This window comes from Poeciliopsis prolifica, unplaced genomic scaffold (genome assembly GCF_027474105.1).
Source record: "Poeciliopsis prolifica strain line A6 unplaced genomic scaffold, Auburn_PproV2 SCAFFOLD003, whole genome shotgun sequence".
NCBI lineage: Eukaryota > Metazoa > Chordata > Actinopteri > Cyprinodontiformes > Poeciliidae > Poeciliopsis > Poeciliopsis prolifica.
The window spans coordinates 19,655,857-19,671,575 of NW_026562378.1; the positions used below are offsets into that span (position 1 = coordinate 19,655,857).

Genomic DNA, 15,719 nt, shown 5'->3' on the forward strand with positions numbered 1-15,719 from the left:
TTTTGTTCTTTGCAGCAGCATTTGATGCAGTAACTATAAATCAACTTTGTGTTGCTGGATTGGTGTTTCAATAAAGCAACTTGAAAAAATGCATTTGAAAGTTGAACAAAAAAATAAATAGAAAGTTTACACACAGAAAACAAAATGCTGATATTATTTAAGATTTTAGAGCTGTGATTCATTTTAATATTCAGCCACGCCGGACAGTTTTTGAATTAGAATGGTTTGTTTAAAAATAACAATTTGTGACAATACTGTTGAGACCACTTTTTTTACTCAAGTTATGTAAACTTGAGTAATCAAGTTCAAGGATTTCTAGTAAAGTTTTGTCTGTTAGAAATGATTTCTTCTGAAATACCATGTTATTTGTTTAATAAATATAATAGGGTGGACACCCTCAATAAAATTCATCTTGATATTTTCCCAATAGCCTTGGGAATTGTAAATATCATCCCTGTAACTGCTGTGGATGCTAGTTTAGACATGATGATTACTAACTAGTGGAAAGTCAGGCCTCATGTGCATCAGATTTTCTCTGCTTTTTCTTTCTTTTTCTTCATGCCAGATGAGTTGTTAAAATAATTTTGGTAGGTCATTCTCTGAAAGATTCCCCATTGTTCCATGTTTTCTCTGTTTTTAGTTCATGGCTCTGTGGTTAGCTGGAGCTTCAGAAATGGCCTTGCAACCCTTTAAAGACTGATGGATTTCACTGACTTTCATTCTCATCTGTTCTTTAATTTCTTTTATATAGGAACATAGGCTGCTTTTTAACATCATTTTGTCCTACTTCATTCTGTCACACAGATCATGGTTAAATTATTTTTTACTCGTTGTGTCAGGCAGTAATCATGCCTGGATGAGGCAAGAGAAAATTAACTCAGCTTTTCAAAGAATGTAATTAATCTCAGTTATTACCTGATGAGTGCATCAATTACATTTTCAAATAGAGCAAGTTTGGTTTGATAGTTTATATTTCCCTTATAAATTAAATCATAATTTTGCATTTCATCCTACCCATCTTTTCAATATAATAGCATTAGTTTGATGATCAAAAACATTTAAGCAAAACCAAAAGAAATTTGAAACAAATCCTTTTTACAACACTGTGTCTCTGACATGCAGAACTTGATATTCAATATTTTATGATCCTTTAAAAACATTATTAATTCTTTCCATTGATATTCTTAATTAAAACAAAAAAAAAATCATGCTTCTCATTCACAGTCCTGTGTTTGTTGGAGTCGATTTAGCTTTCTAAAAACTATGGACAGAATTACAGAGACAAATTTTTTTCTTTGTATGTATTCTGCTGGGCCAAAAGCCAGTCTGAGAGAGGAGGAGAGTGGATTTTAGTAGCTTGTATTAATTATGCCATCAAGTAGTCTTGCCATGCCAATCAGTGCAATTATTCGCCTTCCATTTCCTGTGCAGTTTGTGAGTAAATGCAAAGTTGAGCAATTTTGCATTTGCATTTGAGTATTATGCTTTTTCATCATAACAAACTCACTGCGTGGATGAATGAGGACCTTCATTGAAATTCAGAGCTTGTTCTGCTCTCACAGCCGAGGCACAAAGAAGTGTGCATACAATTCCTGTGAAATCTTTGTGTCATCTTAGTTGAGGTAAAAATACAAACATGACGATTCTCACTGCACACATGTCAGTGCAATGCCATTTGTTTAGAATTGCCTATGAGAAATGTCCAATTCTGTTTATCAGTGGATTAAAGTGTTCTCAAATTATGTTGAACAACCATAATTGTGTAAATGTAACACAGCCTGAAGTTAATCTACAGTCGTTTCTTAATCAAGGTGATTAAAACTAAGAGGCCTTCATATACAAAGGTCTTGTGAGCTTTCTTTGTTGGGGTATGTAGTTGATATTTTTCTGTGATGTGACCTCTGTTCTGTGTGTTGTTTTTCCTTTTCAGTTCTATATTTCCCTTGCTATGAGTTCACGTCTCTTGTGCCAAAAGGGAGCTTTGGAGTCAGCAAACATTGACAGAGGTGAAAAGCCAGGGGTGTGAGGTTAGTTAGTTTTTTTTTCTCTTTTTCTTGGCAAACCTTGAACTAATTTTATAGCAATTTTTTATTGTTTCTTATGTGCTCTAAAATTTTGCTGACCGCATTTCTACATTGTCTTCTCTAGACACTTACAGAGGCTGCGGATGCAGAGGCTGGTCTTAAATAAAATGAACACTTAAAACAGGCAAGGCAGATAGTATAAGCTATCACTTTTCTTTCGTTTCACTCTTACTCATATTTCTCATCCTATATTCCTAAGTTGCTGCATTGTCTCAATTAGGAAGATACAAAGACAGCATCATTTTAGTAAAATTAGAATCTAGCATACGCTTCTTTCTTGCTTGGGTAACTATAGCTCATAGCACAAATTTTTAACTGGTTATTCTAAGTAGAGTGCATCATATTTATGCATTAACACAAATAAACAAAGATATTTGACTATTCATCATTCGTGATGGATTTGCCATATGTAAAAAAGAGTTATCAGACAGAGACACTGGCATTGTCACTAAAGAAGATCATGCAACAAAGATGACAGAGTAAAACAGTTCTCTCATTTTGCTCAGCATTATGAGTCCTTATCCTCTCCACATTGTCAGCAAAGCTCCAGCGACATCAACAAATCTGGATAATTAGTATGTAACCAAGCTTTTGTGTTGTGGTTGTCAGTGTCAGCTGATTAACTTAGAAAGAGCTTGCTGATCTCTGAGCAATCTCGACTTCAATATGAAGTATCAAAATCACAAATAAAATTCATTGAAGATTGTAACAGGTTGTTTTGCATTTGAAAACTTGTAATTCTCTGAAACTTCTATTAACACGTTTCTTTAGTGTTGAAACAAATAAAATATATTGTTTAAAAAACAATGTCATCAGCTTGTAGTGCAAGTACCAATTAGCACCAGAAAATGAGCAAAGATAACTTGTTTTCCAATTTGCAACTGGAATGTTCTGGGTGTGACGTTATGAGAAAGATGTGAAATATGGGCCAATGCTGGAGTTACTGATATCTCAGCAATAATTCAGAGATATGATATTTTTGATTTGAGACACTGGGTAGTTCGCCCACAGATTCATTGAGACATATTTGGTTTTCCACACTTCTCCCTTTAGCTAAGGATTTTACCATGTCAGAATAATCCTCAGCTATATTTCCCTGGAACCGACAGAACCGGTTTTTACTTGACGTTAGTGAAAAACCGTCAGTTTTTTTTTATGGTAGTCAGCAACCTGCTGTCCTTCTGCAGGTTCATTGAGCAGACCTACTTCGAAGACAAAAAGCTTATGAAGAACTAAACAAACACCGCTCTCTCTGCCGACTCGTCTTGTACATTCTGCGGCTCCTTCTCTCATTCCCTCTGCCTCAGCAACTGCCACGCCAGCGTCTGTGCTGCTCACTTCTCCTCTTGTGTCCATGCTTGTACATTTGAGCAATGTACAAGCTCAAGTTAAAAAGCTTCATGGTAGTCAAGCTTTTTGACCCTTCAACTTGACTATTGGGTCAAATTGACCTAAACAGTATCTATGTAATATGTAGATGTGGGGGTGGGGAGGTGGCAAATATGTAAAAAGAATGCTCTGCACCAATTAAGAAAAATAGAAAAAGTTTCATGCAAAAATAATACTTCCAACTATTAAAAAAACCAACTGTAAAACGGGTCAATTTGGCCTGCAAACATAAAAGGAGGGTTAATTTCCAATTATAACTGGGAATTATATTTTAATCCTTAATATGTATTCCCTAGAAATTCTTATTTGATTTTTTTAAAGAAAGTCAGTTATGGAATCAGGTATTCATTTTCATATTCAGGTATCCCACGTGGGAACCATTATCAGTGCAAAAAAAATATTTTGTTTCTTTTCACTCAGAATTGAAATCACTGTCTTTGATTACTGTTAGTATCCAGCAGTATGCAATGAAAACAAAATCATTTTCATAGTTCTTAACTCTCTTGAGTTAGTTTTATGTTGGAGCAAAGGAAGATATATTGGAGCTTTATATTTGAATAACATCTCTTTCTGTTATGAGGCAAAGCAAAGCTGCAACACAATATAACATTTTGCATAAGAGTGGTAATGGCTCATTTAGTGGACTATTCTATTGTTTTGCTTTGGTAAATCAATTTTATTTTTAAATTGTCAGTTATTGGAAATTATTGTTTTCTTCTGATTGGATTGGATTTTACCATTGAACTCAATTTGAATTGTATTTTTTTTTCACTTATTACTATTAATGTGATCTGAAGTATAACGATTAGACTAAAATAATAAGGAATGTGGAAAATCTAAGTCTGTTAGTCGTTCATCAAAAAGTGCACTATTAATGTATCATAGCCAACATCAAAGACAAAAATAGGGTGAAAGCTTTCTTTAATTCTTTTCAGAAAACATTTTGAAATTTTAATACTTTTATTAAAGTCCCATTTCAGTCATTTCTCTCTGTAGATTTCTAAATCAAATAAAGGGGGACTCATACAGTATAGTTCAAGAAGTCTGTATATACAGATACAGTAAAGTCCACCATGATCAAAATAAATACATCATATATTTGTTTCTTTATTTAACTCAACAATACAATGCAATGTTAGCATTTAACCTCTTTTATATGCATATTTTTAAATATATTTTTTTGCATTTTAAGACATTTAGTTGAATGTTAAGTAATAGAGTACGCGAACACTAGTATAGTTAGAAATAGATAGAGTATAGCTGCTATATCAACAGCTTGTTTGGCATTCTGTGCACATAACAGCAGGTTAGATAAATGAAAGCAACAATATCTTACATCATGTACAGTGGGAGGAAGCCACATCGGCATGCATGTTTAAGATGCAACTGTCGCTGGTTTTTCATTAAATCTGTGTTCAGTGTTTGAAAACATCTTCATATACATATAACATTGCAAGACTGGTTTTCAACTAAATAGTGTTCCATCTCTCCCTGTGTTCTAGCTTGTTCTTGATTAGAATAATATATCAGGCAAACACTGCAAGAAAAAGGTGGCTATCTGGCAAAGGAGAAGGGTTATAAAATCATTAAATGGCTTTTCAGTTGCAGAGACTTAGTTACGTTTGAGTTTACAGGCCACTGAATGCAGATATGCCTTTGGATGTAAGTGGCAAAAATAATGAACGGCTGAAGACTGGAACATTAGAGAAAGCAGCGGTAAATGTGCAGACAGAGCTTTTTTTTTTTTTTGTTTTATTTTGGGCTTTAAAACATAAAACAGCTTTTGCTCTGTGCGTGTGTGTTAGAGTGCATGTGGGCAGGTGGGACTGATGTGCCAGTGTGTCTTTCTTGGTGAGACCATGTAGGTAGTCGATGTGACTTTCCAGATTCATTTGTTAGTCATAATCCACCAGGAAGCTGAAGAAACAGAAACAGAGATTTAGGTCCATGCATGGAAGAAAACTATATTGCACAACCTATGTTTACATCACCAGCTACTATTCATTAATCTAATGGTTAATCAATCATCTAGTTTACATTTCATTAAGCAACAGCAACAATTTTCCAGCTTAGGTTCTTAATTAAATATTTGACAGTTAAATGCTAAAAGTGACAAGTGATTACACATCAATGTGTACATACATATAAAAAAATCTACGTTGTCAGTCCTGAAAATGTATACTTCGCAGTACTTTCAAGTGAATTTCAAATAGATACAATGAGCTAATATGTGTTCATAGGTCACCATTTGAGTGTACAGTCTCAGAATAATTTCTTGAAGTTAGTTCCCAAGAGCTTCCCTCAATTATTCTCCTAATTTTAATGCATATTAATGATGGTGCAAAGCGGTGATACACAGCAAAACCCACTGGGCCTAATTTGGATTTCTACATGAGAGCGGCGTGTTAAAAAGTAAATATTTCTGTTTAGAAGCTGTAAAGGTTTCATTTAATGTCGCAAAGGAGACTTTCAATTCACAGAACTTACACATTAAAATAGCACTTTATAGAGAAAAATTGTTTCCAAACACACAAAGTCAACTGGCAACAATAGAAGATTGAAATGCTTTTAAAAAGTAAAATATTTTTTAAAATAAAGGACACTTTCAACATGTGAGATTTGCAGCTAGTTTATTGGGCCTTTTAATCGTTTACTCAAATAAATTAGTTTGTCATTAGGTGAATTCTAACTTCATCTGGTATTCTGACATCCCACAAAGAAATTCAAGCAGAAACTATCCACAAACTCACACGTTCAATGGATGCAAGAATTGTGCAGGTGATATCAAAGAAAGGGTCCTATGTTAACATGTAACGCCGTCTGTTAAGATGTTTTCAAATGAAACAGTTTTTGATTTTAGTACATGTGACCACTTAATGCTGCACATTCAAAGAATGACTGTTTGTATTTCTTTATAATCCATAAAATGTTTAGAAAATCTGCTGTGCATAATAATTTGGAACAGTGCATTTTGAATTTTTTATTTTTGAAAAAAAAAATACTGTTCTCATGGGGAGCTTTTATTTATACTGTAATAGTTCATGACTATGTTGGTGCAAAGCGGTGATACACAGCAAAACCCACTGGGCCTAATTATACTGACTATCATTTGCATTGACCATTTAAGAAAATCTGAGAAAATATCACTTACAAAATAATTTGGAACACGGTGTATTTATTTTTCTATTACTGACCACAGAGTTGATCTAGTCCTACTTTTGTAACGCGGTTAAATAAACCAGCCTCTCTCTTCCTCACAGTGAGCACAAGAATCCTTCACAACCAAATATCTTTCTGATGTAGCGTAATTCATCAAACGAATGAAGCTGTAGTGAATATTTCACTGATGTTTAATAGCCACTTGAGAAAAAAAGGTTTTACAGTGTTTATAATTTTATAATATAATTCACGTTGTTCCTACAGTCCCCTGGAAGGTGCAAGACTATTGAGTTTATGTTTGAAGCAGTCAGCTGTCATACATGGGGAAATCACAGATGTGGAAGTAAACAACCACGTATAGTAACCTAGCAACTAGCAAAACTTACACCACCCACGCAGCTAAATTAACATCGCCTAACAAACATGCAAAGAGGTAGACACATTAACTACGACAGGTTCTCAGTATAGGTACATGGAGTTCAGTCTCGCCAACAACAAGTTAATCAAATGTCAAGATGCGAGAGTCACGGTGGTGGCCTGGGCTCGCTGTGAATCATGCTACTCTGATGGCTAGTGTGAAGTCAATGATGTGATAATGAGCAGAGTGCAGGATGTGTGTGCATCATGTCGAAGTCAGTTTGACAAATGTAATTAATTTTAAAAATATATAGGAATGTGGAGAGATATTTGAGTTTGTTGTTGTTCCAGAATGGAGTAAATTATAAGCTTTGTTAGGACACAAGTGTTTTCCTCAAGGTAAATTAATACTAAATGAGAAGTTTGCAAGATTACAATGAAACATTTAGATCAACAACAAAATAAAAAAAACACCCCACTATTTAAAAAACGAAGGGCCTTATTGTTATGATCTCATCATACCAAATCAAGAGGCAAGCGTCTCTACTCGTCCGTCTCACAGTCGGAAGTTATATAAAACTGAAAAATATGTTGTTTTTTTAAATATCTCTCATGCTGCTCTTTAAGTTATTTATTTGTTATAATTATCTATGTTGCTGTTTGGTATTTGAATACCACCGGTTTTCAAACTTATTTTATCACTTTACCTTAATTCATCATTGGCATCTTATCAAGGTACTTTCTTGTTACTTAACAGACAGTGAGGTAACTAACCCCTTATGAAAGTATGACAGCCAAAGATAATTTGTCTTTTATTAAATTGCTTGTGAAAGTATTAAGTATTAATATTAATATTTTTTGTAGGACAACCACAATCTTCACTTAAGTGGTGACTCTCAAGTTTGAAGCAGAAGGAAAATACTTCATTGTTTTCAAAATTTTTGGCACACAACAGTCTGAAAAATGTGCTGACAGAGAAGAGCACAATGTTGTCTTGGTAGAAGTCATGTTACTGCTGTGCCACAGCTTGTTTGAAAAGCTAATCCTACTTTAAACATTTGCACAAAATGTAAAAGTTTAAAAGGTTATAAATACTGGTGTCAATGTATTTTTCTTCTTCAGGAAATGTTGAAAAAAAAAAAAAAACTAAATTACTCTATCATCATCTGTTTTTTAAAAGGATGTGTTTAAAGTTGTCTTCAACACACAGTTAGCTCTGTGCATAAACAGAGTTGACTATTTAGGGAGAATATTTACAGCTATATTAATTTTGTTATTCAGGCATCTTGTTTTTTTTATTAATTTGTTTTAAGAATTTACTTCAATACAGTTAGTGCTGGACACACAGGAGGATAAACAACCCTGCTTGCATGGTGGAAAGCAACTCTGAAAGCACCAGAAATGTGACTGATCTTAGAAGTAATGAGCAAATTAGCTGATAATGAAGATAGAGCGGCTAGCTTCCTCTCCCTGAAAACTAGAGCTGGAGTCTAATGTGGAATCACTTTAAAAGAACCTTACATGACAGCACTGGACCTATGAGTCATACCAATAAGCACATAGAAATGTCACCATGTCTGAGAAGAAAAACCGTCATCAGAGGTTTCAGGATGTTTTATATGTCTTGAAGTCACCCAAAGCAGTATTAACAGATCATGTTTACATTGGAGAGTATAATTAAGAGGGGAAATGTAGATGTCTGATATTTATATCTATTTGGGGTGTCATACTACAAATGGACATTAATAAAAAAAAATGTCCTGTGTGTTTATCCAAACAGATAATGCCTTCAGTGTGACTTAATTGAATCTAATTCTTATCTGAATCTAATGCTCTTTCACTATTTGTTTTCTTAATTTTGCAGAACAGAAAAACTTATGTTTTTCAAGGTCTTTAAAATGTTAGCACTCCTTATTTTCTCAGGACTTCATACTAGATCATATTTCTATGGGTCTCCCCTTGGGAGAGTCAACTCTTATTAAATGTGACTTCTTGTAACTGTGATATATTTTGAGCAGGAAGACAGTAAACTGTCAAAAGAGATTATTATAACTCATTATATGTTGAAGTGGGTGTGAAATATTCCCAAGGCGATTCCAAAGTCTTTACAGAACCTGTGGTTGAGTGTTTTTAACGACTTGGGATGTCCTCAAGCATGGGTAATTTATTGTAAAATTTCATTTTATATGTTGCTGTGTATGCCCTCTCTGCTGTGCAGTGGAACAATGGGTGCTCAAACATTTTCATGCTAGTCCCACTATATCAATTGGATTGTGAGACCAGAATAAGTTCAATTGTCATGCCAGGGTGCATACTGTACACATAGGATTGTGTCAGTGTGGGGCAGCAGAGAAAATCAAGCTGTATCAGATCATGTTTGTCCATACTAAAGTACACACCTTCACTGTTTTGCAAGGGCCAGTTGTCTTTACACTTAGTGTTCCCAACCCTAATGAGCTCAGGCTATCAGAAAGAAGTATGGCTTTATCCAATTGTTTTACAAGGTGAATAACAATTATTTATTACTTGTGAGTTTGCTTTTAAAATAAGATATTACACAACATTTGCAAAGACGTTTAAATGAGTTTGTATGACAATTATGATTCAGGTTCAGTATTTGTTTTGTAGCAATGCTACTTCTTTAATTTTTTAAAAAACTATTTTCATTTATACAAGACACAGATTTTGTGGAGCAGGTCATCAACATATAAATGAATACAGTGGTATGTACCACTGCCAGGATGGTGTTTAAATGTTTTTCTTTCAACCGATAGCTTTATCCACAATCTATTGTTTGTATGCTGTAATATACTAGTCTGCAAATCACACACTGAGCTTATCTGATAATTCCTATACCTATATGAAGATCAGTTGAGAATTGAGGCTCATTAGACACAGATTTTATGTATATAGTCATGTCCAAAGAAATCAATCCATTTAAAAGCAAAAAAATAAAAAAATAAAAAAATTTCAAAGATATTTTGAATAACACAATCACTTTCAGGAAATGTCACAGACCTGGCAGCAACATGGTAGAAACTATCTCAGTATCCTCCATTAGGTCAATGATACAGCGTTGGAAATCTTTGCTGTTGTTGGTCTGAAGATAGCTACAATGACATCAAAAAGATGAAGCACTGGTAAAATAACTCAATTGAATATGCATCAAAGCTCAACACATCAATGTTATCTGTTATATGTCTATTGACACAATTTAGCACCATTTAAGTATCACCTTTGTGACTTTCTGTGTGTGTGAGTTTGTGTGAGAACAGAGTGATTGGCCATCTGCTCATCCTCTCTGGCGAAGGAACATTTCCATCAAAAAATTAGCAGTGCCAAATTGCGAGCCAATATCTATTGCAAAAACACAAACACTCTCTCGTTCTGCCACACACACACACACACACACCTACACACACACAAAAGCACAAACACACTTATGTACACTGTACTAACCTCATCCAGGAGATGCGATCTTGCCAGAACTCATACATTATGTAACACGACTTTCCTGGGAGCTTCTGAACACAGACACTGGAGGAAAAAAGTAGAGTGGGTCAAAAAGCAGAAAATAACAAAAAAGGCAGTTGCAAGGAACAAAAGTTTTTCATCTTGGAAGAGAGATTAGCTTGCTGCAGGTCATGTAAAAGGCAAGACATCAACTGAAATGGAAAACATTTTTATAAAAAAAAATAGGTGCTTATTTTCATAAAGTGTCCAGAATCATTTGTAAACTAAGATAATGTATGTGGAAAAATGTTTATCATCATCTAATTTTTGACATATCAAAAGGCTGCATATGTGTGCACTCTCAACGGATACCGTATCTCATCCTCAGAAAATTAATCAGTTAATAGAATAAATCTGTTTTTATATACATCCGTCTTTGGGACCTCTGGCAATGTCAGCTGCTTATTCAACATTATTCAGAAATTTTAAAGCTGCTTCTGCAATGGGAAGCTGTGCTTAAAATAATTGATTTAGAAGCACGTAAGATACTCACTGCAAGTTGTCAGAGTGAGCTGAAGTGCCATCGATGTAGCTATTGAGAACTTTCCGGAAGTTATCTAGTTCATCGTCTATCACGGACATCTGCCTCTGAACCAGCAGGATGTTCTGTTGGCAGTGAGACAAGAGACAGAAGGGAGAATGTGATGAAAACAGAACTCTGTGTGTACTTTGGAGGATGGATCCTTGCGAGCGTGGATCTGATTTTCACAAGACACATTTGTGGGTACTGATGATTTAGTGAGACTTCACCTTCTGGAGCATGTCCAGATGATGTTTTGAAATGATTCACTGAAAATGGACAAGGGTCTATAAAAGACATTTATAGACAATGGTGAGACTCAGGGACAAGGTAATAAATTAAGGAATAGGTGTTCCTGAAATGACCGAAGAAAAATAAAAACATGTGTAAGAGAAGGCACACAATTTCTTCTCTGTATAAGAGTGCAGATGGAAACCCTTAAAAAAACCTTAAGATCGGAGTTGTAAACCAGTCTATTGTTGGTGATTTATTAAAACACAGTTATAATGCTAATAAAGGTTATGTGGTATTAACTACACTTTTAATAAATTAACATATATCACGTTACAAAATGAGCAAATACAGCAACCTGGAAGGGAACAGAGTATCAGAGGGTTTAGTAGCAAATGATAAATCACATGTTTTATGTGTCACTAAATGAGAAATAAAATTTAAAGTTAATTTGCATTCATGTAAACTAGTATCTGAACTTTAAAAAAAAAAAAGAACAAAACTAAAAAATGCATCTACACTTCTGGTGATAAGGTCAATAAAATTCAAACAGGAAGAGTTTAAGCTGATCTATGTGTCTTGTAATAATTTCAGAAGATTTCAGAGCTTTTGACAATGCATTGGTAATCCATTCTGAGAGTGATGTGGCAAGACAGATTGATTTAAATGTGTGAGAACTCTGAGAACTTTGAGAAGAAACATTGAGCTGAGACTAGATTTTGATCACTGAGAAAAAATTTCAGTGCTGGCTCATTATAAAGCTTCTCATGTTTTGTTGTCATCTCAAAAGCTCAGACAAATGTGAGCACAGAGAGTAACAATAAAAAGGAGGATTCTAAGACCTTAAATTTCCAATCATGGCAAGAAGGGCAGGGAAATAGGTGTGGGAGCGAGGGGATGCTCCTTATGAGAAAGTCCTTGAAATATCAGCTTTTGAAAAGGAAATTTCAAAGTTTGGTCCAGCCACCAGGTCAAAATCTCAACAAAAACCGACCTTTTCAAACCCTCTTTGCAATAATGTATCTACATTTATATTTGTCGTGTTGAAAAAAATCCAGATTATAGATATCACATTTTAATATATTTTTTGGTTAAAGTTTAATCCACATGGTTTATATTTATTTCCTGAGTGAAATTGTACCAGTTCACAGGAGAAAATATTGTGTCAGTTCATCACTGGGAATTCTTCCAGGTTTTTTACGTGAACTTTTAAAAACATTCAAAAGAACAGGTGAACACAATGCATTCACAGCTGTATCGCTTCTGTGCGTTTATCATTTCATGTCTATTTGCTTAGTGGAGCATGTGAGCACATCAGAAATAATTTTACAGTCACATTCTCAAGAGTGGAAAGTAACTAGTTTTGGTTTTTGCTCCTTAACTCCAAGTAAAACATGGTTAGTTTTTGGTAGCTTTTTAGGCCTAAAATTTTGAGCACAGAACTCAAAAAAATGTAACAGAAATTTTGAAGTAGGCTACATACACCAAGTAAACATTTTGCTTCTGCAAAATGCCAAACAACAAAAAAATGAAACTTTATTTTTATATGTTTGTGTTCCAGATGACAGTGCTCACTTACAGACTTGTATGTGCCGGCGAGCGTATCCTCCTTGAGCGGCTCCAACTTGGGACCCTAAAACAGGAAAGTAAGAAATATGGGGATCTGTTGGCTGAGCAAAAGTGTGCAATATCAGAGGATGTGAGGTGCCTTGTTACATGAGAGTCCATGTCTATTTAAAAATAAAAAATCTACATGGAGCTTATTTAATTTTCATCATTTTCCACTTTGAATTCTTTATATTCCGAATGCTATACTGTATGTCCAAGTTTAAACATTATTATAGGAATTCCAGAAATTCTAAATTATGAACTAATAAGTATAAATTTTATGACAATATTTATGTAGTAGTATGTGTTCATTTTTACATAATATTAATCATGTGTTTATGATTCAATGGTTTTCTCTGTGTAGTTTGTTCCAGTTTTTCTAAAGCTTAAATGTAAAATATGGTTTATCATAGGAAAATAAATATGGCAACATTCAGTCATAAAAAAAAAAGACTATTCTAAATGTTGAAAACAGCCGTATTAGAATGTGATGAGTCAGTCACACACACACATTGTTTGGAAATGAGATAGGACTTCTGTAATGAAAAACATGTTGAAAGCATTTTTTTTTTCAGTTTTGTAACCAGTTTTTAAGACTCTTTTCTATATAGAAATTGCTTATCATAAAACCAAATCAAAGTGAAAACAAAGAGCCAGCCTTTTTCAGGCCATAAACTCATTGTGTTGAAATTGAGAGCAGCAAACAGAGATAGACAGGCAGTATGTGCTGATGATGTCGGCGTTGAGGTGCAAGGATGCATATTGCACTCTGAATATCCTGCAGGTTATGAATTGCTTTGATATTGCACTCTGAGTCCCTCTGGTTTGACAAAACAGATGGATGGAGAGAGGAAAAAAAAGGGTTTCAGAGCGACTGAAAGGAGGAAAAAGAATAAGCCTCAAAAGGTGGGAGTAACCGAAGTTAATAAAGGGAAGAGCAGACAGAGGGAAGAAGAAAGAGCAGGAGAGCGTGAAAGAGGCTCGGGGATGTGTGGTGAGAATTGGTCACGGCATGAGAGCCGAAGAGGTGACTGCGTTTGGTGTTTGACAGAACCACAGATCTGCAGCGCTCCGTTTGAAACAGGACCCACTTTTTTCCCCATAAGTATATTCTGAACCCAAAGAGAAATAAAACATACAGCCCAATTCTTCAGACACTACTGTGTGAAGATACTCAGAATAAACTTAAGACTTGTTTTAGGCATCACTACTGAAATTAAAGAAAGATCATGCCCTGGTGATTCTTTGCTGGTAAAATAATGTGTTTTTTTTTTCTATTGATGAAAAATATAAATATGAAGAAAATATATACAATTTTAACAGCAGGGGATCACCAAGGTATACTCAGAAAGCAAATTAGTGCTTGAAATGAATTTGCTCCTCCACAATGTTTGAAGCAAATGTCAAAAATAAAACAAGCAAATATGGACAGAACATATCTCCAGGTACAACTTGAAGAATAGATAAACTGTGGGATTTTTTTTTTCACCGATGCAACATGAAAGCTTTCTCCCCTCAGCAATTATGGATAAACTGTCATTGACCTTTTGCAGTGAAGTGCAGGGAACAAATTTTAACTGCCTTTGCCTTCTCATTAGCCCTGAGTGTTTAATATAATTATTACCTTTAAGCTGACTGCTAACAGAACCAGCCACTAAATGATGTCGATTTTCATGCATAAATCTACATTGCTGGGTTGTTGTTGGTGTCTCAAGTCTGTAATTGGATTACGATGGCTTGATGAAGAGGAATTTAAGTCATAAAGACACAACAAAAAAATTATAGACATACAAGTTCATGGATTAGATTTAAAGTATTTTTGATTTGGAGTCGAAAAGATAATAAAGTGGTGAATATTGAAGAAGGACGTGACAAAAAAAAAATAAAAATCTTTGCACCTGACACTCCAGTTTATCCAAAAGTAGCTGCAGTCGGTTGATCTGAGAGCACCAGTTTTCTTCATCTTCTATGTTGATGCCTGTAGACAATCGATGGACCAATTAATCAATTAAACAAGTATCTAGTTCACGCTTTAGAATCCACAAACAAACTGAGTAATTCTCTTGCCAACAAATCAGCCATAATCAGATAGATTACGGATTCCACCATTGCATCGGTAAAAGTCTTTATTCCTCTTTTTGGACAAACAGAGAGAGGATTTAAAGAAACTGCAGCCATTAAGGAGCAATTTATGCCGAATCTTCAGAGAGGAGGATCCTTTTGGATTATAGTTCATGTGATTAAAATGAATTATATCATGTGAAAATTCACCAGCATACATGAGCTTTTTAGCTGTTTTTTTTTTTTTTTCCTGTGGCTAAAACTGACAAGTGCAGGGATATTCTTGCATAAAAATGGCCCAGCTGTCCTCTAAATGCATGAATAATGCTTCCTTCGAATGTTGACAAGCTGCATCAGTGCTCTGAAAGGCTGTTTGCCTGGTGGCACTATTGTCTTACTTTAGAATTAAACGAACCAACAATTTCAGCCTCGCAAATATTTAGCACTTGCAAATAGCTGGGTGAATGTGCCAGTCAGTTCAACATAGATTGCAAGGCAAAATTAAAACCTTTATTTTGTTGCTATGCGACTAAAACCTTTTATGAACCAGTTTGTCAGAGTGACAGTTCCCTTTTATTGTGCCAAAACAGGCAGCTGCCATTAGGGACTTTACATTTTTGAACAGTGTGCTTGGTCAGCAACCATGTTTGAGTGGGTGGCCTGTGTCAAAGTAATACACAAGAGATGGGGGAAAAAAAGGGTTTCAAGAAAAACTCTCCATTGAGAATCACATTCTGACTGTCAGCTTGTCTTATTCCATCCAAGCACTATTAGTAGTTTTAAAAATTAAACCTCGA

The 15,719-nt window shown here is 34.8% G+C and overlaps 1 protein-coding gene across 1 annotated transcript in view; it reads right to left on the reverse strand.

Moving 5' to 3' along the window:
- Positions 1 to 4,387: 4,387 nt before the first annotated feature.
- The window catches only part of necab3 (N-terminal EF-hand calcium binding protein 3), a 32,308-nt gene continuing 20,976 nt past the window's right edge, over positions 4,388 to 15,719 (reverse strand). Inside the window, exons 8-13 of the mRNA XM_055020910.1 lie at positions 14,760 to 14,839; positions 12,833 to 12,886; positions 10,996 to 11,108; positions 10,449 to 10,526; positions 10,008 to 10,099; positions 4,388 to 5,390 (exon numbers count right to left, since the gene is read on the reverse strand). Of these exons, the coding sequence (XP_054876885.1) occupies positions 5,362 to 5,390; positions 10,008 to 10,099; positions 10,449 to 10,526; positions 10,996 to 11,108; positions 12,833 to 12,886; positions 14,760 to 14,839 (446 nt within the window). The 3' untranslated portion in view covers positions 4,388 to 5,361. The remainder of the gene's footprint in view (positions 5,391 to 10,007; positions 10,100 to 10,448; positions 10,527 to 10,995; positions 11,109 to 12,832; positions 12,887 to 14,759; positions 14,840 to 15,719) is intronic.